The 18,157-nt window shown below is 38.0% G+C and overlaps 4 protein-coding genes across 4 annotated transcripts; 1 reads left to right on the top strand and 3 right to left on the bottom strand.

Moving 5' to 3' along the window:
- Positions 1-363: 363 nt before the first annotated feature.
- GCK72_023860 (uncharacterized protein) lies at positions 364-2,481 on the bottom strand (the record flags this gene model as incomplete). The annotated part of the gene is made up of 11 exons (XM_053735596.1): positions 364-552; positions 597-739; positions 791-978; positions 1,026-1,400; positions 1,450-1,509; positions 1,552-1,647; positions 1,697-1,909; positions 1,963-2,079; positions 2,125-2,315; positions 2,359-2,405; positions 2,451-2,481. 11 exons carry the CDS (start codon positions 2,479-2,481, stop codon positions 364-366), a joined length of 1,650 nt encoding a protein of 549 aa, XP_053579162.1.
- A 3,211-nt stretch (positions 2,482-5,692) lies between these two features.
- Positions 5,693-6,741, top strand: GCK72_023859 (uncharacterized protein; the record flags this gene model as incomplete). The annotated part of the gene is made up of 6 exons (XM_053735595.1): positions 5,693-5,758; positions 5,808-5,933; positions 5,981-6,163; positions 6,209-6,307; positions 6,396-6,482; positions 6,589-6,741. 6 exons carry the CDS (start codon positions 5,693-5,695, stop codon positions 6,739-6,741), a joined length of 714 nt encoding a protein of 237 aa, XP_053579161.1.
- A 670-nt stretch (positions 6,742-7,411) lies between these two features.
- GCK72_023858 (uncharacterized protein) lies at positions 7,412-9,272 on the bottom strand (the record flags this gene model as incomplete). The annotated part of the gene is made up of 8 exons (XM_003109567.2): positions 7,412-7,505; positions 7,563-7,648; positions 7,726-7,860; positions 8,115-8,243; positions 8,291-8,431; positions 8,500-8,598; positions 8,720-8,866; positions 9,090-9,272. 8 exons carry the CDS (start codon positions 9,270-9,272, stop codon positions 7,412-7,414), a joined length of 1,014 nt encoding a protein of 337 aa, XP_003109615.2.
- A 3,839-nt stretch (positions 9,273-13,111) lies between these two features.
- GCK72_023857 (uncharacterized protein) lies at positions 13,112-15,876 on the bottom strand (the record flags this gene model as incomplete). The annotated part of the gene is made up of 10 exons (XM_053735594.1): positions 13,112-13,237; positions 13,293-13,563; positions 13,773-13,867; positions 13,945-14,553; positions 14,604-14,703; positions 14,784-14,930; positions 14,979-15,072; positions 15,500-15,619; positions 15,671-15,744; positions 15,845-15,876. 10 exons carry the CDS (start codon positions 15,874-15,876, stop codon positions 13,112-13,114), a joined length of 1,668 nt encoding a protein of 555 aa, XP_053579160.1.
- Positions 15,877-18,157: the final 2,281 nt, after the last annotated feature.

Genomic DNA, 18,157 nt, shown 5'->3' with positions numbered 1-18,157 from the left:
GAACTTACCATAAATAAGTATTTTATAGTAAAAAATAAAACAAAATCTACAGATCATTGCTGCTTGTTTCAATATCATTTTTTGATACAAAAATTGATGAGATCACAAGAAGACAGTTGGAAGTAACTTTCAGAATCATTTTACTGCCGAGGAGAGCAGAAAAATGTAATCATGATTTCAAGTGATGTGTAACACTTGCTCCGCTTTATTTTGTTTTATAAAACCCTAAAAATGTCAACAACCTAAATATGGATCCCCTCGCCGAGGACTTTTTTCGACTACAAGAAACTCACTCTAGACCTTGGATCATTTTTCGAAAGAAAACTTTAAAAAAAAATTGTTTTATTGAAAAATAACAAAAAATTATAAGTCCATCTCGAGAAAATAATCTTCGTGAAACAGGTTTAGGAGCACCTCCTCAATTTCTAGAAAATCCGTGCTATTGTTGCATAGGTAATTTAGACACGCACACAATGAAGCAGAATCCGAATTGATTTTCTCCAAAAAGAAAATGTACATGTACGAAAATTGCATGAAGTTTGGTGGGCGAACCTGAATACTATTTGTAAAACAAGTTAAGCAAGCAGTGTACATACCCTGAGATAGTAATCGCGACGTTTTGTACAGAACGCAATGCCAAGTCGGAGTAGAATGAACTCATCCATTTTGTGAACGACTTCATATTCAGATACCAGTTGAACAAGTTTCAAAGTGTTGCTGTTCCGGTACTCCAGTTCTTCTGCAAATTAAATTAATAAATTCAAACGAGTCTATTCTTTACAGAACTAACTTTCTTCCTTGGCATCAAATTCCCGGTAAGTAACCGCTGCTTTCCTTATCTGAGAAATTTGTCGCTTGTTCAACGACTCGCCCGCCGATTTGATGGCAGTTTTCACATCTCGTTCAACCAGTTCTTCCTGTTTCTTCCTATTTTTCAGTTCTTCCTCGTCGAGTGTAACAGGTATATAATTTTCAACCCTGAAAACCAATATTCACTATTATTTGCAGTTAAGATTTATCCTCACCGAGCGAAACTTCTCCATCTGTTCGACTTCGGCCAAATGTCATGCATCAGTTCATTTGAAATTGTTTCCAGAGTATCACCAGCAGGGACATTTATTGATGCTAAAAACTTCTTGGTCTCAGCCTCCGCTATCTTTCGTACAGTAACTGCTTCTGTTTCTTTCAGAACTGTATTAGCTCTACTGATGAAATCCTGCAATACACTGTCATGCACAGTTGCAGACTCTCCCGATTCCATCCGAGTTCTTATCAGCTCTTCTTCCGTTGAAATATCACTTGCTAATCTTCGTAAACTGTTTCTCAGTTTAGTTGACTCCTGACTGATATACTTATTGCCTAATGCTACCATGAGCTCCTCTTCTTCTTCAGTCGGTTTTCTAAAATTCTACATAATTATTATTTCTTTTAATAGAAAGCGGTTAATACGTGTTAGGAGTGCTGCTTAAAAGTGGCTCAATGAACAAATCGTCATTGTCGAACGGATTTCTGAAAACGAAACCAGTGGGGAGGGATTAGTGAATTACTAACTTGATTTTCTTTTTGGGCTCAGGATTCTCAGTACCAGTGGAAACCGGGGAAATTTCTGAAAGATATGTTGTGATTGAGCACATTTCCTCAGAATGGCTTGCCTTTGTTAATCATCACTTCTGGTTTCAAACAGTCCTCCGATAACTGTTCGGCGTATTCTTCGATTTCATCTCTCGATTTTTTGCCGCTTTTTGATTTTGGGATTAATGGAGCTTTGAAAATGACCTCATCTGCATTTGGTGGAGGTGAAGAATGGGAAGCTTCGTCTTGTTTTTCATCAGTAGTTTCATTTGTATTTTCCGAGTTTGCACGATTATTTGAGATGAGGGCAGTGCATTCAGCTTTGGCTTCAGGTTCACTTAAAAAATTCAAACTATTTGTTGTAGCAGTAAAATAGGAAAATTTTCATACTTGGCTGAATTCAAAGTAGATGTAGAGCTCTCAGCGCCTTTTTTCTTCTTCTGTTTCTTCTTACACTGGCTCTTTGTTGGTTTGTTGGTCTCCACTTGTCCTTTGCCGATCTCTGACCTACAATTAGTATAACTTATCAAGCATACAATCAGTAACACTCACTCGTTGCTCTTCTTATCTACTCGTACTAATTTTTTGGTAATCAACTCGTAGGTCTCCACTGTTTCAGCATCACCCAAAAAATTATTATCTTCAAAAATCCGTATCTCTGGTTTTTTGCACTTTTTGAAAAGGTTATAGAGATGTGTTGTGTTTTCTTCTGTTAATTCAACGTTTTTCCATCCCAAAATGATCTGAAAACATTGTTGTGCAATTTCAAACTATAAAAAGGACTACTTTTTCATGCTCCGCAGTTATTTTAGCAATTTCCGAATTGACAAATTCTGAAACTTCGTGATAAACTGAGTGATTTTTAGATGTATTCCAACCTTTCATAGTGAAAATTACCGGTTTAGACATGATGATCTGAAAAAATAATTAATCTGCTTTAATTCATTGGGCGTGGTTATCGGACAAAGGAGAGATTAGAAACTAATGAGAGACGTCTTTATTTGAACGAAGAGACATGACTTCTAAAAAGAAAAATGCGAAAAGAAAATTACACGACGCAAAAGAATTTATGAGCGACGTGTATAAGGTCCATTTAGAAGAGATGGGTGGCAATAATCCTTTCTGATGTTCTTACGTTTGTAAAGAATAATCTTTACTAAAGGTGATAAAATATCTACATCAAACATATTGAGAGTCAAGAAAACGAAATTATGACATTTTGGGTCTGCACTAAGAGGGCCCATTCATATTCCCGTTCTCCCACGTTGAGACGGCGAGAGAAATCAATAGACTGCATTTGAGTGGCCACGCCAAGCAAGATAGACATGCGAAAAAGGGAAAGAAGAAGACGAAGAAGATTGGATTCGCCAGCTGCGAGTGCGGCTCATTTCCGCACCGTGCTCATTTAAACGCGCACATCCAGTATGAATGTTTGACATTTGAGATGAGTGAACTTTTGAATATACTAATAGTGTTTTAAACATTAACTGAATAAAATCAGTAGTGTGACTACAAAGTTTTGATGATAAGCCAATAAAACCTACTAAAAAATGATAAAGTGACAAATTCGATAAGGGTCAGTAGAAAGAAACTATAAGTAGTAAAAGCGAGAGAGAAGGAACCTTGAATGAGGTGAACACTGCTTTGTCGAGAAAAGGTCATTTTGCGTCGCGGATATTACATGATAACAATCACACAAGAAATACCTCGTTTCTCTTTGTGTCAACTTGAAAGGACGTTCGTCACATGCATTTTAGAAAGTTTTCCTGATGAATAGAGAGATAATAAAGAAATATTGTTAGATGAAGACACAATACAAAAATGGAACGACCTAGAAAAAACCGCTGTCTGTGAAGATGTACAACATATTCAAAAGATACAGGGCTGTATTTTGTGTGGAGTTTGCAATATGTTTCAAAGTGAGCACTATTTCGCTCAACGTTATGGTAGAGAAATGTTATATTTGAGAGATTCAACACATCCACACATTGCAATGGAAATGTTGACTAACAGACTAATTACCTTTTAGTTAATTATTCTGATTAGGTATACAATGAATATCAATTTGATGTGCGTACAAAGACACCAATGGATTCTTTGAAATATTGTTTTTGTTGATGATGTTTCTTCCTTACTTGAGAGAATTTTTCTATTCATTTAATTGTATTTAGTTTGAATTCGTGCATGTGTCATTTGTTTTTGGGTTATGTGTTCTATGAAAAGTTGAGAGGAAACAGAGGAAATTGGTTTATAGTTCGAAACTTATAATCATTTCAAAAAAGTTTTCAACGTGATAAAATTGCTTTTATGCCGGTTTCAAAAGTTACTTTTCTGAAAAATCCAATTTCCTGTCGGATTTCAGCATGATGGATTTTAATTCAGAGTATTCGCATTTTTCTTGATACATCAATTTTGTTTCAGATTGGTACACTTTAAGTTTGAAAAAAATGAATAATTTTTCTATTCATAGGCTGTTCTGATTATCTTTTCAAGTTTCTTCGCACATGTTACATTTATCAACAGAAAAGATTCTGTTTTCGTGGAATGATTGTTCTCTGTTACTTGAATATTTTTTCCGTCGGTACATGATTCATCAATAAAAAAATTCAAACTGTTTTTTCAATAAATAGTTTTCATATGTTTTGACTGCTTTTGGCATTGTTTGTTGTTTTGACAAAACATCCGCAACTTAAAACTAATAAAATACCAGTAAAAACATGTGAAGTGTTCAAAAGAGCTGTTTCGTCTGCTTAAGGTAACGACTCAGTTTCTTATCACAAGTTAGTTTCAACTTTTTAGACGTTTGAAGAAACTGAGTAGAAAAACAAAAATAACTATAGAACCCGTATCTACGCACGTTCAAATGAGTCACAAACCCCATTGTCGTCATTTCAATTTTCACTTCATTATATTTTCTCATTGAGTTCCCGTTCAGTTCCACCGTTCGATGAGTCCTTGTGATTTTCTTGTGATTGTTCGTATCTGGTGTCAAGGTAACCGACAGACAACACACCCACCGTTGCTTCTACTTCTGATGCGAGAATCTCTCATTTCGAAATGCGGTGAGGTGTACATATCACCAGTGTCTGGCCTTTTCCGTTTCCGCGAGCAAGCGGGCGGGTGGTTGTTGTTATGGGAAACCGGAGACTACTGATAATGCATTGCCACCCGTATAAATTCTATGCGCACTTTGATTACTCTTTAGTACAACCCTTCCTTTTCCACCTAGTAGCTTAATTCGTTGATTCCAATGATTCTGATCTAAGATTCTTTGTATAGTGCAGGCACTTTGACTCACTCAGCTATACAACAATTCTTTAATCCGTGTACATTTTTCTGTATTCAAAAGACATTTTTTTGTGTTTTTCTGTCTTGTAAAGTGGATTGTAAAGTAAAAATCGAAAAGCAGATAACGAAATCCTTTCTCTCTAGACTATATAATTTTGATCACAAGCATCAGCCGAGAGTGAATTATCACGTACCACATCACTTTTTCGTATTTTGACAAATATTTCATAATTCTCTAGTTGGCCAAAATACGACTTTTGGCCACTCCCACGGTAGTCATTCACATGTGAAATCAAATTATCAGCTCGTGAGTTTTCATAACTTTTTTTCGGCTTCTCTTTTCTGCTTGTTCAGTTTTCATTCTGTTTCTTGACAACAGCAGATGTTTTTTGTCAAATGGTCATGAGCCAACACAAATCTGTTGGGCGGTCCGATAACTCGATAAATACTTAAAGGTGTCAAAATGAATGTTATATTCTTTGAGTAATGTTGAATGCTCCTTCTCTCAAACGTTAAGAAGTTCCCACGAATTTGTGACGAAAAAGTGAGAGAAAGGAGTGGGGGCACATACTTGAGCAGTAAGATGGCCAATTAGCATTTCTCAGGCAATCTAGTCCTTCTTGCTCAATATCGCTTTTCGGTTATCCTTGTTTTCTCAGTGCCGCTCTTTTTCACTTCTTCTTTCTTTTTTTGTTGCTTTCTCTTGTTGCTCGTCTTCTTCCCATTCACACCCACATTTGCCGTTGTTCATCTTATTTTATATCACATACATCCGGTTCTCTCTCTTTTCATTTTTTGCAACCTATTTTTATTCAGCCATCTGTTCTTCACCATGGTTCAAGGGTGTGGAAACAAGTGCGTCAAGTACTTCTTCTGGATTATTAATCTTTTGTTCTTCGTAAGTTGCAGAACTAATCACTGTTAGGGTAAATTTAATATGATTGAAGATTCTCGGAGCAGTTGTTGTTGGCCTCTCCATATGGATGCTTGTTGACAAAAACTCGCTTGCTACCGTAGCAAGTACGGTAAAAGTGGATTTGTCCCAGGTTCTAAACCAAGTTAACATCCAGCAGGTAATCAATTTTCAGCCTCATTCATACACCATTTTTCTTATTTTTAGTTGAACACATTCTTGTACGTTGCCATCGCTATTGGTGGAGCCCTTTTGATTCTCGGATTCTTTGGATGCTGTGGAAGTTGCTGTGAAAGTATCTGCGCTATTTCTGTCTACTTCATCTTAGTCCTCATTCTCTTCGTTGTTGAAATTGTTGCTATCGTTCTCTACTTTGTCAACAAAACCAAAGTATACTTATTCCCCTTATCTGTTACAGTAGGCTAATATTTTCAGCTTCAACAAGGTTTTGTCACTATATGGCGTGACGAGCTCGTTTCCAAGTACACTACTCAACAACAAATTCATCAAGTCCTCGATCAAATTCAGTCTAGCGTGAGTTTTGCCACACCTTCTCAACCATATATTATCATAAGGCTCTTTGTTTACGTCTTCAAGAAATAATGAGTATGAAAGTTTTCAGCTGCAATGCTGTGGAGCTGCCGGATGCAGTGACTATGTTCAGTACGGAGCCTTCCCAACTTCTTGCCAGTGTGCCACTATCCAACAGGTGAATATTCAAATAGAGAGAATTCATGAGACTGGAGGTTGTTAATAAAACGAAAACACGAGAAAAACAGCGTGACACTCAGGATGTAAACAAATCTAATTTTCAGCCGGGATGTGCAACGATGCTTTGGACCGCTTTCGAGAACAACCTCATTTATGTTGCTTTTGTCGGTATCATCATTCTTTTTGTTGAAATTCTCGCTATGATCTTCTCGTGCATTATCATTGGAGCTGTCAGAGAAAAACGCGCCCAAGCTTAAATTATTGCAGTCTGACGATCTGCACTTCTGATATCATAACACACAAGTTTCTCATGTTTTTTTTAATATCAGAAACGTTGAAACTTGATTCTCTGAGTGATTACCGTTTTCTTGTGTATCACATCTGTCCTAGTCTAAGTCGCTCATCAATTTTCATTTCCATCTACAATTCGAAACGTTTTTTAAATAACCAACGAAATTCTACTACACTTTTATTTGCACTTTTGATGTTAATCCCAAAAACATGATGTCTGATTCCAATTGTAAAGATTCCTTTTCCCTATCAAAAAGTCATCATATTCTTACAAAACGTCTGAACCCTTTCATTTATTTGAACTTCTTATGTATTCCACTACTTTTAACATTCCATTATCTCAAGTACGCCATACCCGTCTTTTCATCAATGTTCTCTGATTCATATTTTTAAAAATCAAGTGTCCAAAATCGTTCTGTCCCGAATTTCCCGAAGCAACCAATGACTTTATTTGAATTTACATTGAAAAACCTTCCAGATTCATCACATAACATTCTTCACGATTTTTTGTCAAATAAATGTTAAAGAAAAGACCGAATTATATTCCAAAATTATATGAATAGGTTCAAACGAATTTAAACTGGATAGAAATATGGGCGACAAGTGACGATGAATACTTTTTATGACAACTATTATTTATTGAATTTTACAATCACTTTCGTCAACCACTTCCTCGTGATTACTTTTCTCTCCATGGCGACGCATTTTCAGGGAGAGATGCTTTGTTCTCCTGTAAAAAAGTGCATAGTATAAGTTGACTTGCAAATCCATTTTTCCAATTACTAACCGAATGAGGCTGGAGCTGCGTGAAATTTTCGGCTCATCCGACAACTTTCTCTCCACTTGTTCTTTGTCGCGACGCGGTGATCTCATCTAAATAAAAGTGCCATCACGTGTGGGAATATGCATATGTGTGGGGATTTTTTTCGTTTGTTACATTCTATACATACTCTCAAAGAAAGGTTTCGCTTCAAGTCGCCAATGTGGAGAGGGACGGCGAGAACAGGATGAGAAGCCTGCTTGTCGAGTTGCGGCTGCTCGCGTGGAGATTGAGACCCGTTCTTAGGAGTGCTCTTGTTCTCGTCCTGAAACGAACACTAATTTAGTGTTGAATGAGAAATGTGTTCGGTTTATTGTGTGCTGGGAGAATGCAGCGTAGTTAAAAAGCTTAAGGATTAGATGAATGATGTCAGAATTTAGTTTCTTGAGTTGGGCTTCCATAGAATCAAAAGTCCAACAACAAACTTTTGAGGGAAACCATATTTTAAAGACTAATCATTATTTTTCAATATTCTGACTTTCACTGTCCGTGTTACCAAAACACATGTCAGTCACTCACATCCATAAGAGCCCTCCGCGGATCCCGTTTAGTTGTAGACTTCGCGCGCACCGTAGCCGATCTTCTGATCGATGGACTGCTTCTCGTTTCCTCGTCTTCAACAACATCGTCCAATCTGCCACCTCCTGCCTGAATTACTATAGCGGTTAATCCCGCAGAAATTGTGTATCGCTCACTTTGCATCGTGGGAATCCGGATAATTCGAGAAGAGTGCGGAATACATCAGTAATCCTGATATTGTCTTTTGCAGAGACCTCGATATAACGCACGTCGGATGACAAACGGCTAGTGAATGCTTTTGCAGTCTCCTCATAGATCTGAAAATGAAGAGCTGAAGTTTTGTTTCCGAAATACGTCATCTCCCGAATCAGGGGTTTCTATTCACCTTCTTGTTTTCAACGTCGCATTTGTTTCCCACGACCACTATTGGCAACTCGTTAAGATCACTACGTCTTGAGCATATTTCTTGCCATATATCCGACATCTGAAAATGTGGATCAAATCTTGTCACATTAGTGTGAGTGATGTGCCCACGCCTGATAACTGAACGAAGACTTAGTCTATTTATGTTCTCAACATGTCTCTAGTTCGGAAATGCGGGTTACGGTATTCAGATGTCTTGCCTCTTTAAAACTCGTGACGTCATCCACTGAAAAAACGAGAAGAAACGCTGATGCTGATGTAATGGAGAGCCGTCGCATATCAGGAAAATTGAAGTTGGTATCCAAAATGTCCAGTGGTAATGGGACACCCTGAAAATTAGAAGTTTTCAAAGTGAATTCAGTACACGTCTCTTGTTTGTTAAAGAGAAGTTGAAAGGATAGATTTCGTTGAATGCACTTTGAACTATAGTTTGATCTAGTCTGACAGTGTACTTATGTTTTCCAAATATTAGAATTTCATAAACCAAAAAGACTGAGAGAGAAGAAGAGAGCAAATGATGAACAAATTCTTCTACAAATAGATTATACTCACCTGGATGCGAAATTCTCTCGAATGCAAATCCTCGATGGTCTCCTTGTACTTGCTCGAAAACTCATTGTAGAGATACCGACGGATGATATTAGTCTTGCCAACTTTTGCAGATCCGAGTACCACCAGACGGTACCGTTCCTCGCACATTTCGTCTTCGGTCTTCGGCTGGAAGCAGTTAAACATGATGCCAAGCGGACCACGAATAGACAAATAAAGCAGGCAAAGGGGTTTGTTGGAATATTTGGAAATGGAGAGAAGGAAGTTTGACAATGAATGAAAACGTTTTCTTTCTGGCGTTTTTTATGGTTCGCGTACCCTCTCCATAGCGATTTGAGATTTTTATGAATCGTGTCCAGGATATTAGGCAATAAAATGCATTTTCGTCTTTTCTGTCATTCTTTTAGATTTCAAAATTTGAAATAATGGGAGACAATTGAAGTTGACAGAAAGACTTTGGAGGATCTGAGTATCCAAATTCAAGGGAAAGGGATTAAATCAAGGTTGGAAGTTTCACCGATGAACATTCAATGGTGAACGTTCCCCTAGAGAGTTTCACTTGTTAATTCAATCTAGGAGTTCTTCCGTTTACCTTTTTTCTTTTCTACTTTCAATTTCCGTTTAGCAGAGTAAACGGTCACATTGTTAACGTAAAACAGAAGAAAAAAGCACTGAGGTAGTTGGATGGGATATCCGGTTTTCTGAACCTACATCCTTCCAAAAAGAGCTTAGTCGAGGGTAGATCAAAGGGGTGTGTCTAGACCTGTCTGATTTGTTTTCGGAGGGTTTTTTTTCTCACGCCTTTTGTTTCTCATCCGGTAAACCTACTATTGTTGATGATGGGCTAGCCGAAGAGGAGTGTGAAGCCATGTTGGTCCCGGCAAGAAATTACTGATGGACAGAATATGAATTATAGGTTGAGATGGCCAATTGGCCAGACTAGTTCCGAACAAGTCTTTGAAAGAATACGTGTTGCGTCACTTGCCTTTTTTGGAGAAGCCGTGAATGAAAGAAACGTGACTTCTCACTTCTCTTTCTTTTTTCTCGGAAGATACTAACTGATAGAGAGAGAATATGAGGATGGATATGAGTCTTGAGAGGGAAAATAAGAGAGAAAACACTCCTTTTTTCTCTCACCGGAATTATATCTTTTTATCCTCGCCTCTTTTATTTCTCACTTTTTCCCCTTTCAGTGGGATCTGGATCCAGAAAAAAAAAGAAAAACGAGAGTAGTTAGTGGTTGGCGGATTAGAACCACGGGGGCTTGTAATCTACATATTACATGGCTCTAACATGCACATATATCCTCCCATCCTTCTCAGTAATAGCCAAATACCCCGCAAAACAGTATCAAAAACTGAGAAAAGCCTATTCTTCAAAAAAAAAAGAGAAAAAAAGACGGAGTATTATTGTGAGCATAAAACGAGGACAATGGATGCGCAGCTAGAAGATGCGTAGGTACAATGTATAAATAACCAACCCAAAAGCACTTTGGAAATTGATGCTTGCAAAAAGGAAGAGAAGAATAATGGGATAACTACTACTCAGAAATTTCTGAATAATAGACAATGTGGAATATTCGTTTTGCTATTAGACAAAATATTTCGAACGACAATTTTTGTTGCAAGAAAAACGGGACCTCAGAGTAGACATTAGGGAATAGTCACCGGTGTGCAGGAAAAGAGATGGATATATTCTTAAAGTTAAACCAAAACAAATATCTGGTGTACCAACTACCGTATGTGCACTTATCCGCAGATTGAAAACAGGAATAGACCAGAATTTATAATCTTTTTGTATTATCCAGACCACACAATATCAGGAACTAGTAATTAATGGAGTGCAGAACATAATTGAACGCAAAAAATAAGTCAAGCATTCTGAGCCTTTGAACTTTTCTATAGAAAGAAGACAACAAAAAAGACCGAACTCCTTCCGCTTTTTTTGAAAAGTGGTCCAAAGCCAAAAAAACTGCCGATGGATAGATTAGGACTTGATGAGCATTGAAGCAAGAGCACTCTTCGCCACGACAGAGCAAGCATTTCGACCATGTTTGACACCATTAACTTGGTAATGGTTGGATTGGAATCACAGAAATAGACGATTTGATAGGTTTGTTTTTTGATACAGCTAGTTTTTGTTTATTTTTGGAATGAAAAAGTTTGGAAATCTGTTCCAATTCTAACAGAAATGAAGAGAAAAGAGGAGAGTGGGATGTTGGTCATTCTGCAATGCAATGCATTTCAAAGTAAGAAAGAACTCTACACAGTTTGGTCATATAGTTGTTATGAACTTTTGTCTTTCTATTCATCTTGAGCACATCAGAAAGAGCATTTTAAGGAACACAAAATAGCCGGGAAGAGAGAAAAAATGGATGGGGAGGAAGATGCTTCAGTTTGGAAGGATGATAGGAGGACACAAAATTGAATGAGAATTGGATATTACACCCATTAAATAATCTTTGGGGGAATGTATATGCTATGGAATTATAAACCTCCGTAGTGGGAAGATGCAGAAATTTCTTTTTTTTTTTACTATTCTTGAATCCGCAGGCTTTTAAAATCTTTGTTTTTTTGCTTCTTGTTAGGCTTCTGCCACGGATGCTGATGCTGTCATGAAAGGAAAAAGAAAAAGGAAACCTGGGGGGATAAATGAAAATGAAATTTCAGTTGGACATCAACATGAAATAAAAGCTTCTCAATTTTTCTAAAAGGTGATTTTGTCCGCCAAATCCTGGATTACGAGCTTTGCACTTTGTTTATCCAATATCAATATGATAAGAGAGCTCTAGTCACAAGACAACGGCCGAGCTCACATTGAATACATTTCTATAAATTTCTGGATTAAAAGAAAATATACAAAATGAAAGCAATCTAGTGATGTCAAAATGTCACTACCGTAATTTCTTTTCTTTTAGTCAGAGACTATGAAAGATGATTTGACATAACATCATGCGAGCTTGAGCCCTCAGAGCTTATGACGACAACCACAAAATATTAGGATGAATGAATTGAAAAAAGCAACTGGATGTCCATTCTCTTTCAATAATGAACCCAACTGCCTCCCGGCAAACTTATAAATTATTCAGGTACAATGGTCCACGAGCACTGCACACGCGTCAAACCTGTCTAGAAAAGACGTAAAGTAGACAAGAAGAGGTAACAAAAGGTTACAGAGCCCAGGAAATCCATGACTTCAACGTGGCTTCTTGTGTTTTTTCTTTTCTTTTTTTTCGGTTGTCATTGCTTCAACAAGACGCCGGAATATTATTATTCTTTCTTTCTCACTCCTCTTCACTTGTCGCCAGAATCAAAAGTTAGGTAGTAGAAGCCGGTTGGAGTAAATAGCGACAAAAAATGGATTACCCTAAACCAATTTTCCGGCCTACAAATTAATCATTGGAATGTAATTATTTTTATTTTTCATGTCCGTTTAGTCAAGGCAAACAATGTCTTTTTGTTGGAAGGATGTAGCAGGTGAAAACTTGAGTCGTCATTGAGTATGTCTAGCTGCTGAAAGTTAACATTTTTACAACCGATTTTGTTGAAAGTTAACATTTTTTACCACCGATTTTGCTGAAAGTTAATATTTTTACCATCGATTTTGCTGAAAGTTAATATTTTTACCACCGATTCATTTTTCCAAAAAATAAGACAACATATTTCATGATAAAAGCTAGCACAGCTGCAAGGGAACTCTGATAAACTATATTCGAATCGGAACTATTTTTCACTAACAAAGGGAAGTTAGAGAGGGGAAGAAGGAATGAATTGAAAAAATTCAGTGAATGAAGTATAATGATGTTACACACGTTTGTGTTCGGTCTTCAAAAGAGAACAAGTTCAAAATAAGGCTCTTGGTGGAAAAGGGGGAGGAAGAGGTGAATAGCAGAAAAAAGGCGAGTTGAATAGAATTCATGAAGGAAGAAGGGTACATTATGTGAGTTAAAGCAAGTCAATTTGAAATTAGAAAAAAGGAGAAAAGCTGTGAGTGAAGAGAGAAAAGTGGCGCCTAGTTCAACGAGTTTAAGCGGTGTGATCGACGAATGCCGGTGCTGGAGTGACAACGTCCTGGTGTAGTGGCTCCGCAGATATGTCGCCAGCGTTCGAAGATTCGTCGCTGCCCGACTTGGTACGTTCACGCTTCGTCGCCTGAAACACCTCAATTATTGAATACGATAACAAGTTTGTGCAAAGTTAAACAGACCTCTCCATCACTGCTGCTGCTGTTTGTTTGATCCTCATCTTCTTCTTCTTCATGACAGAAGGTTTCTTGATCGTTCAACGTTTTCTTGTTCCATCCACGAACTTGTTGACCAACACTTTGTTGACGTTCCAAGGTGTTAGATCTGGATCTCAAAGTGGATGCATGGTCGACGGTGAGCTCGTGTGGCATACACTTCATTGGTGCACGGAAATAGTAGAACGATGGATAGTGTACCAAGTTGTAACAGGACGAGGCATAGACGTCAGCATATCTGAAAATAGTTCTGGTTTTTGCGCTAGTTTCCTAATTATGGCTAGATTCAGTGAACCGGAAACACATCTAATTTGTTGAAGATTGTAGTTGAAACTTCATAAATAGAAAGTACTAGCGATCAACTACATATTTCGAGTAGTTCTGATGCTTTTTAAATCTTCCGTTTATCCAATTAGTCCCCAGAAACATTTCGTTTTCCTATCTCACCTTTCAACCTGAGCGGCAAAGAAAGTAGTTCTTCCACCGGTTCTGAAAAGACTTCCCAGACATCCGTACTCTTCATCCATTTGATTTGTGAGTTTCTGAAAATATGTTAATGACATTTTATTCGATATCCGTTTCTGCTTCCGTTCTCTCCGACTGGAAACACTGCACTTACTCTAATCTGATCAACGATATCCTTGACAACTGGCTTGTGACGGGAAGCGCCATCAAGATTCTTGTAAATATCAGCCAAGCTGCTTTCCATACGACCCATTTCATCGAACAATGGCTTGCTGTCGGTCCAGACAGTCAGCTCATTGACAAGTTCAGGGACGACCAAGAAAGTACGCCATCCTCTGGATTTCTTGGAGCGGAGAACATCTCCGAAGATGTGATCTCCTACGTAGAGGACTTCCTTTCCGCGGCATTTCATCATTTTTTGGAAGGCATCACAAGATCCTCCGGAGTAGACAACTCCCTCTCGGAGTGGTCCGGTATGAATTCCAAGCTTGTATGATCCTGTCTCAATATTGACCTCTCTGAAAACAGTTCCCTCTGCAAACCATCTTGGCTTGCAGGAGTCGACAACGATAATGTTGAAGTACTTTTTCCAGTCGTCTCCGAGAATGAATTTCATCATCACATTAGTGTAAGCCCAGTCGCTGTTGGTGAGAAGGAACGTCTTCTTTCCATGCTCTCTCAGTTGGCTCAAGAAGCGTGGTGCACGCTCATCACGAATGACATACTTCTCCGGATCATCCATCACTTGCTTCTTCATTGTGCTCTAAACGTTCTCTAGTTTAATCCCATGAGAGTGGTTTGTATCAATCTCACCTCAACATGCACCCAGTCAATGACTCTTCTCAAATCTTGGAAGATCGACTTGTATGACATCATCACTTCGCCACCCTTCACTCCGGTCTTATCAGTGAGTCTGGAATTTAAAGGTGTTGAATGCTGCAGCCTCTCCAAAACGTTTTGGAAACAGATAGCTGTCTCGAGAACTTCACTTACTGGGCATAATTGTCCTGCTTGTCGAAAAAGTCGATGAGTTGACAGATAAGATGGGTCTCCGGCATGTTGAATAATGTGTTCAAGACATAGACACGAGAGTCAGACAGAGGAAGGTACTTGTTTGGGTACATCTCCTCAATTTCATGGCTGAAATGAAACAACATTTATATTTCTTCTTTTTGAGAGGTGTCCTACTTCTTCAAGAAACGAAGCCCGTGAATTCCTCCAAGAATGTTTCCGAATCCATCGACCTTGAGCAAGTTCCCGTATTGGAATTCAAACCAGAGACCTGAAAAAATGATATGAAATTTTAAGACGATTATAATATCTTCAACTTCTAATACCCCGATTACATGAAGATTACACACACTTCAACACTCGCCTTGAACTTTCATAAATTTGTAAGATTAGGCGTTTTACGAGGTCACTTAATCTTCCTAATGTTTTCACTGAGCGCCTAACGATATCTTCGTTGTTGAGTAACATGTCAAGGAAACACGATCTGCAGCTGTTCGCAGAAGAGATTTAGATTTACGACTTTGAAACATTGCGCACTAGAATAGTTCACATTGTCATTGCAATCCTCGTGTCTTGAATCAAAATACAAAAAAATTAATGGTTTCGCATGACCTGTCATTCCAGTTGACAGTTTTCTGGTCAAGAATAGATTGACATGTGAGCAACTGAATACCATCGGAATTTGTTTTCCAACTCACCGCGAACTGGAAAGATCGGATCATACTTGAAATTCAAGATTTCTTCTGGGTAACCAGTGTCAACCAATCTTTGAACAGCCATATTGAATGCAAGATACTCCATATCTGGTGTCTTGTATTCTGAAAACAACCAAATTTGGATTTCATCAGACCATGAGAAATGTAACTTACGGATGAGAGTGTAGTCCATGTCAAACCCAAAATGGGTGATCTTCTCCAAACGGAGAGAACGATTGACGAACACTCTGGAATTACGATTTTCAGATTGTATCATATATTTGACTTAACCAAAAGCCTCTACTGTCACTATATTGCTAAGCAAAACAGATGCATCTCAAATAATACCTTTCGTCGGCATTCGATGACCAGTTAACCATTTTTGCTTCTGATTACTTCAAGTAGAAATTGATTCGTTTCAATTTGGTTCAGTTTGAGCGGCGCCAGAAAAAAGTTAAGTTTTTTAAAGAGTTAATTCTACGGAAAGAGCAGAGAAACCAAAACGAAAGGACAGAATAAAAGTCATGGAGATAAAGCAGCCGGGTGAAAAGTACTCTCACCCCCGACTTCAAAACCAGAAAATGATAAGGAATGATAACGGTGAGGTTGACACCTGAGGCCTTCTTTCTTTGTGTGAAAAAGTGGGCAGACCGAGGAACAAACCCCATTAAAGAACTTATCAACTTTTTTGTCAGGGCCATAAAACACGTCAAAGCCTCTGCGCTTTTTGGAATTGAACTGATTCTGTCCGCCTCCAACCACCACCACCAAAACCAAAAAAAAGATGGAAGGAGAAATTGGAAAAGAAATGGAAAGGCGGCAATCGGAAAAATCTCAATCGTCAGGAACGGAACCGATGCGCGGAAAAAAAGTGACGGATAAATTGGGAATGCACTTTTGTTCCTACTTTTATGAATCTTTGAGCGCATTCTACGATACTTAAAAATTGAGAATAGTGGAATAGTAACCTTGAATTTTCACTCGTCCATAACGAATCCTCACAACTTCGCATAGTTCGTAGTAAAACTGTCACCATAAATTTTCATATTTCACCTCAGATTTTCGTATCTGATTCACCTTTTCACTACCGATTCACGCATGACAGAGCAATGATGTTCTTGCAAGAAATAACGAAAAACTAGGGGGTCGAAAAGAGTGTTGAGAGAGAATGAATAAATACATAGAGGGGGAGGTAACAAGTTCATGCGAGTTTAGTTGAGAGCAGAGCACCCTTTTTTGCTCTCATGCTCCTGTGAGCATTTCTTGTTAAAATTTCTTCTTCTTTTTCTGTTGTCTTTTTTGTCGACTTGTTTCTTCCCCATCTTCACCCATCAATTCACGAAAGACGTGTTCTTGTTCTCGTTCTGGAGAAGAACAAAAATGACGTTTTTTGCAATTCTACTGGTCAACACTAGTAAAGGAAATAGCTTTTTGCATTTCTCAGAAGGGCCTATTCTTTTTTTTCGTAAAAAGTTGGAAACTAGTGGCTACCAAGTGAAAATATTGTTTTGGAAGCTTTCAATTTTTTCTGACAAAATATTGTCACAAGTTATACTTATTACTTACCTTTCCGATGGGTTCCTTTTGTAGAACGAACGATCTGCCGACATGATTCTATTCAGCCTGTAAGAAATGAAAATTTCAATAGAAAAAATAATATATGAAATAAGAAAACAAAGAAAAAGAAGACACAGTGAGGAACATTTATTGAAAGAGAAAAACAATTTTTCTGTCAAACCCCGTTCTGGAAAAAAAAGAAAATGCACAACAGAAGAATAACGGAGAAACAAAGTGAGTTTCTTCCCATTGCCTGGTTTTATTGGCACTCGGGAAGACAAAGAAAAAACGATGAAGTCATAAGAATTGCGTATCACATGCTATTGAGATCGTCAAAGAGGACGAGAGGATCATTTTGATTATCGAAAGTTGCGGAATGTTTATAAACAACAACATTCGCATCTAGAATATATAAAAAGTGTCACGTCATCTGGCCTTAATCAAGTTGGTCATCGGAAGGCTTTCCTCTTTTTCTCTCTTTCTGAAACGTCAGAAGATATTTTATGAGAATATTCTAGAAAACGGATGAGCCGTTGTGACGTGCAAAATCAAACAAAATCCGGTATATCATTAAAGAACATCTGGAACATTTTATGTCCTAATGAGTGGGAAACAACTTCGAAATGAGGGGTTCTTAGCGCATAGAAAATCAATACTGCTAGTAAGAGGGAATGAATGCAAACCAACAACGTCCCTCCCCCGTCCTTTGCTCCCCCCTCTCCTCACTTTCGTTCGAAATATCACCCGGCCTAGCCTTGCTGAACAAACGTTAGCTATTTCTAAATTGCTAGCCATCACAATTTCACATCAATGATCTAGTCACAAAGTGTATTTGTACTTTTATGGGAATACATTTCTTTGGAATATTCTCTTATGAAACATTCTCAAAACATTTTGCATATAAAACTACTATCACTATCAATTCCTGAATACAATGGTGGCGCGTCGTTGACAAGTGCAGTGGAATGATTGTAAATGGAGGGCAGAAGAACAAAAAGATAAGAACCTTTCAGAAAAGATAAGAACACAACATTTTTGGCTGGAAAAGAAGGAAGAAAGAAAAGGATTTAGTAGATAGGAAAAAGTGCGTATTAGTCTGGGCTC

The sequence above is a fragment of the Caenorhabditis remanei genome, chromosome X, assembly GCF_010183535.1.
Source record: "Caenorhabditis remanei strain PX506 chromosome X, whole genome shotgun sequence".
In the NCBI taxonomy this organism is placed as follows: domain Eukaryota; kingdom Metazoa; phylum Nematoda; class Chromadorea; order Rhabditida; family Rhabditidae; genus Caenorhabditis; species Caenorhabditis remanei.
This window is presented reverse-complemented; position numbering and strand designations above follow the sequence as displayed.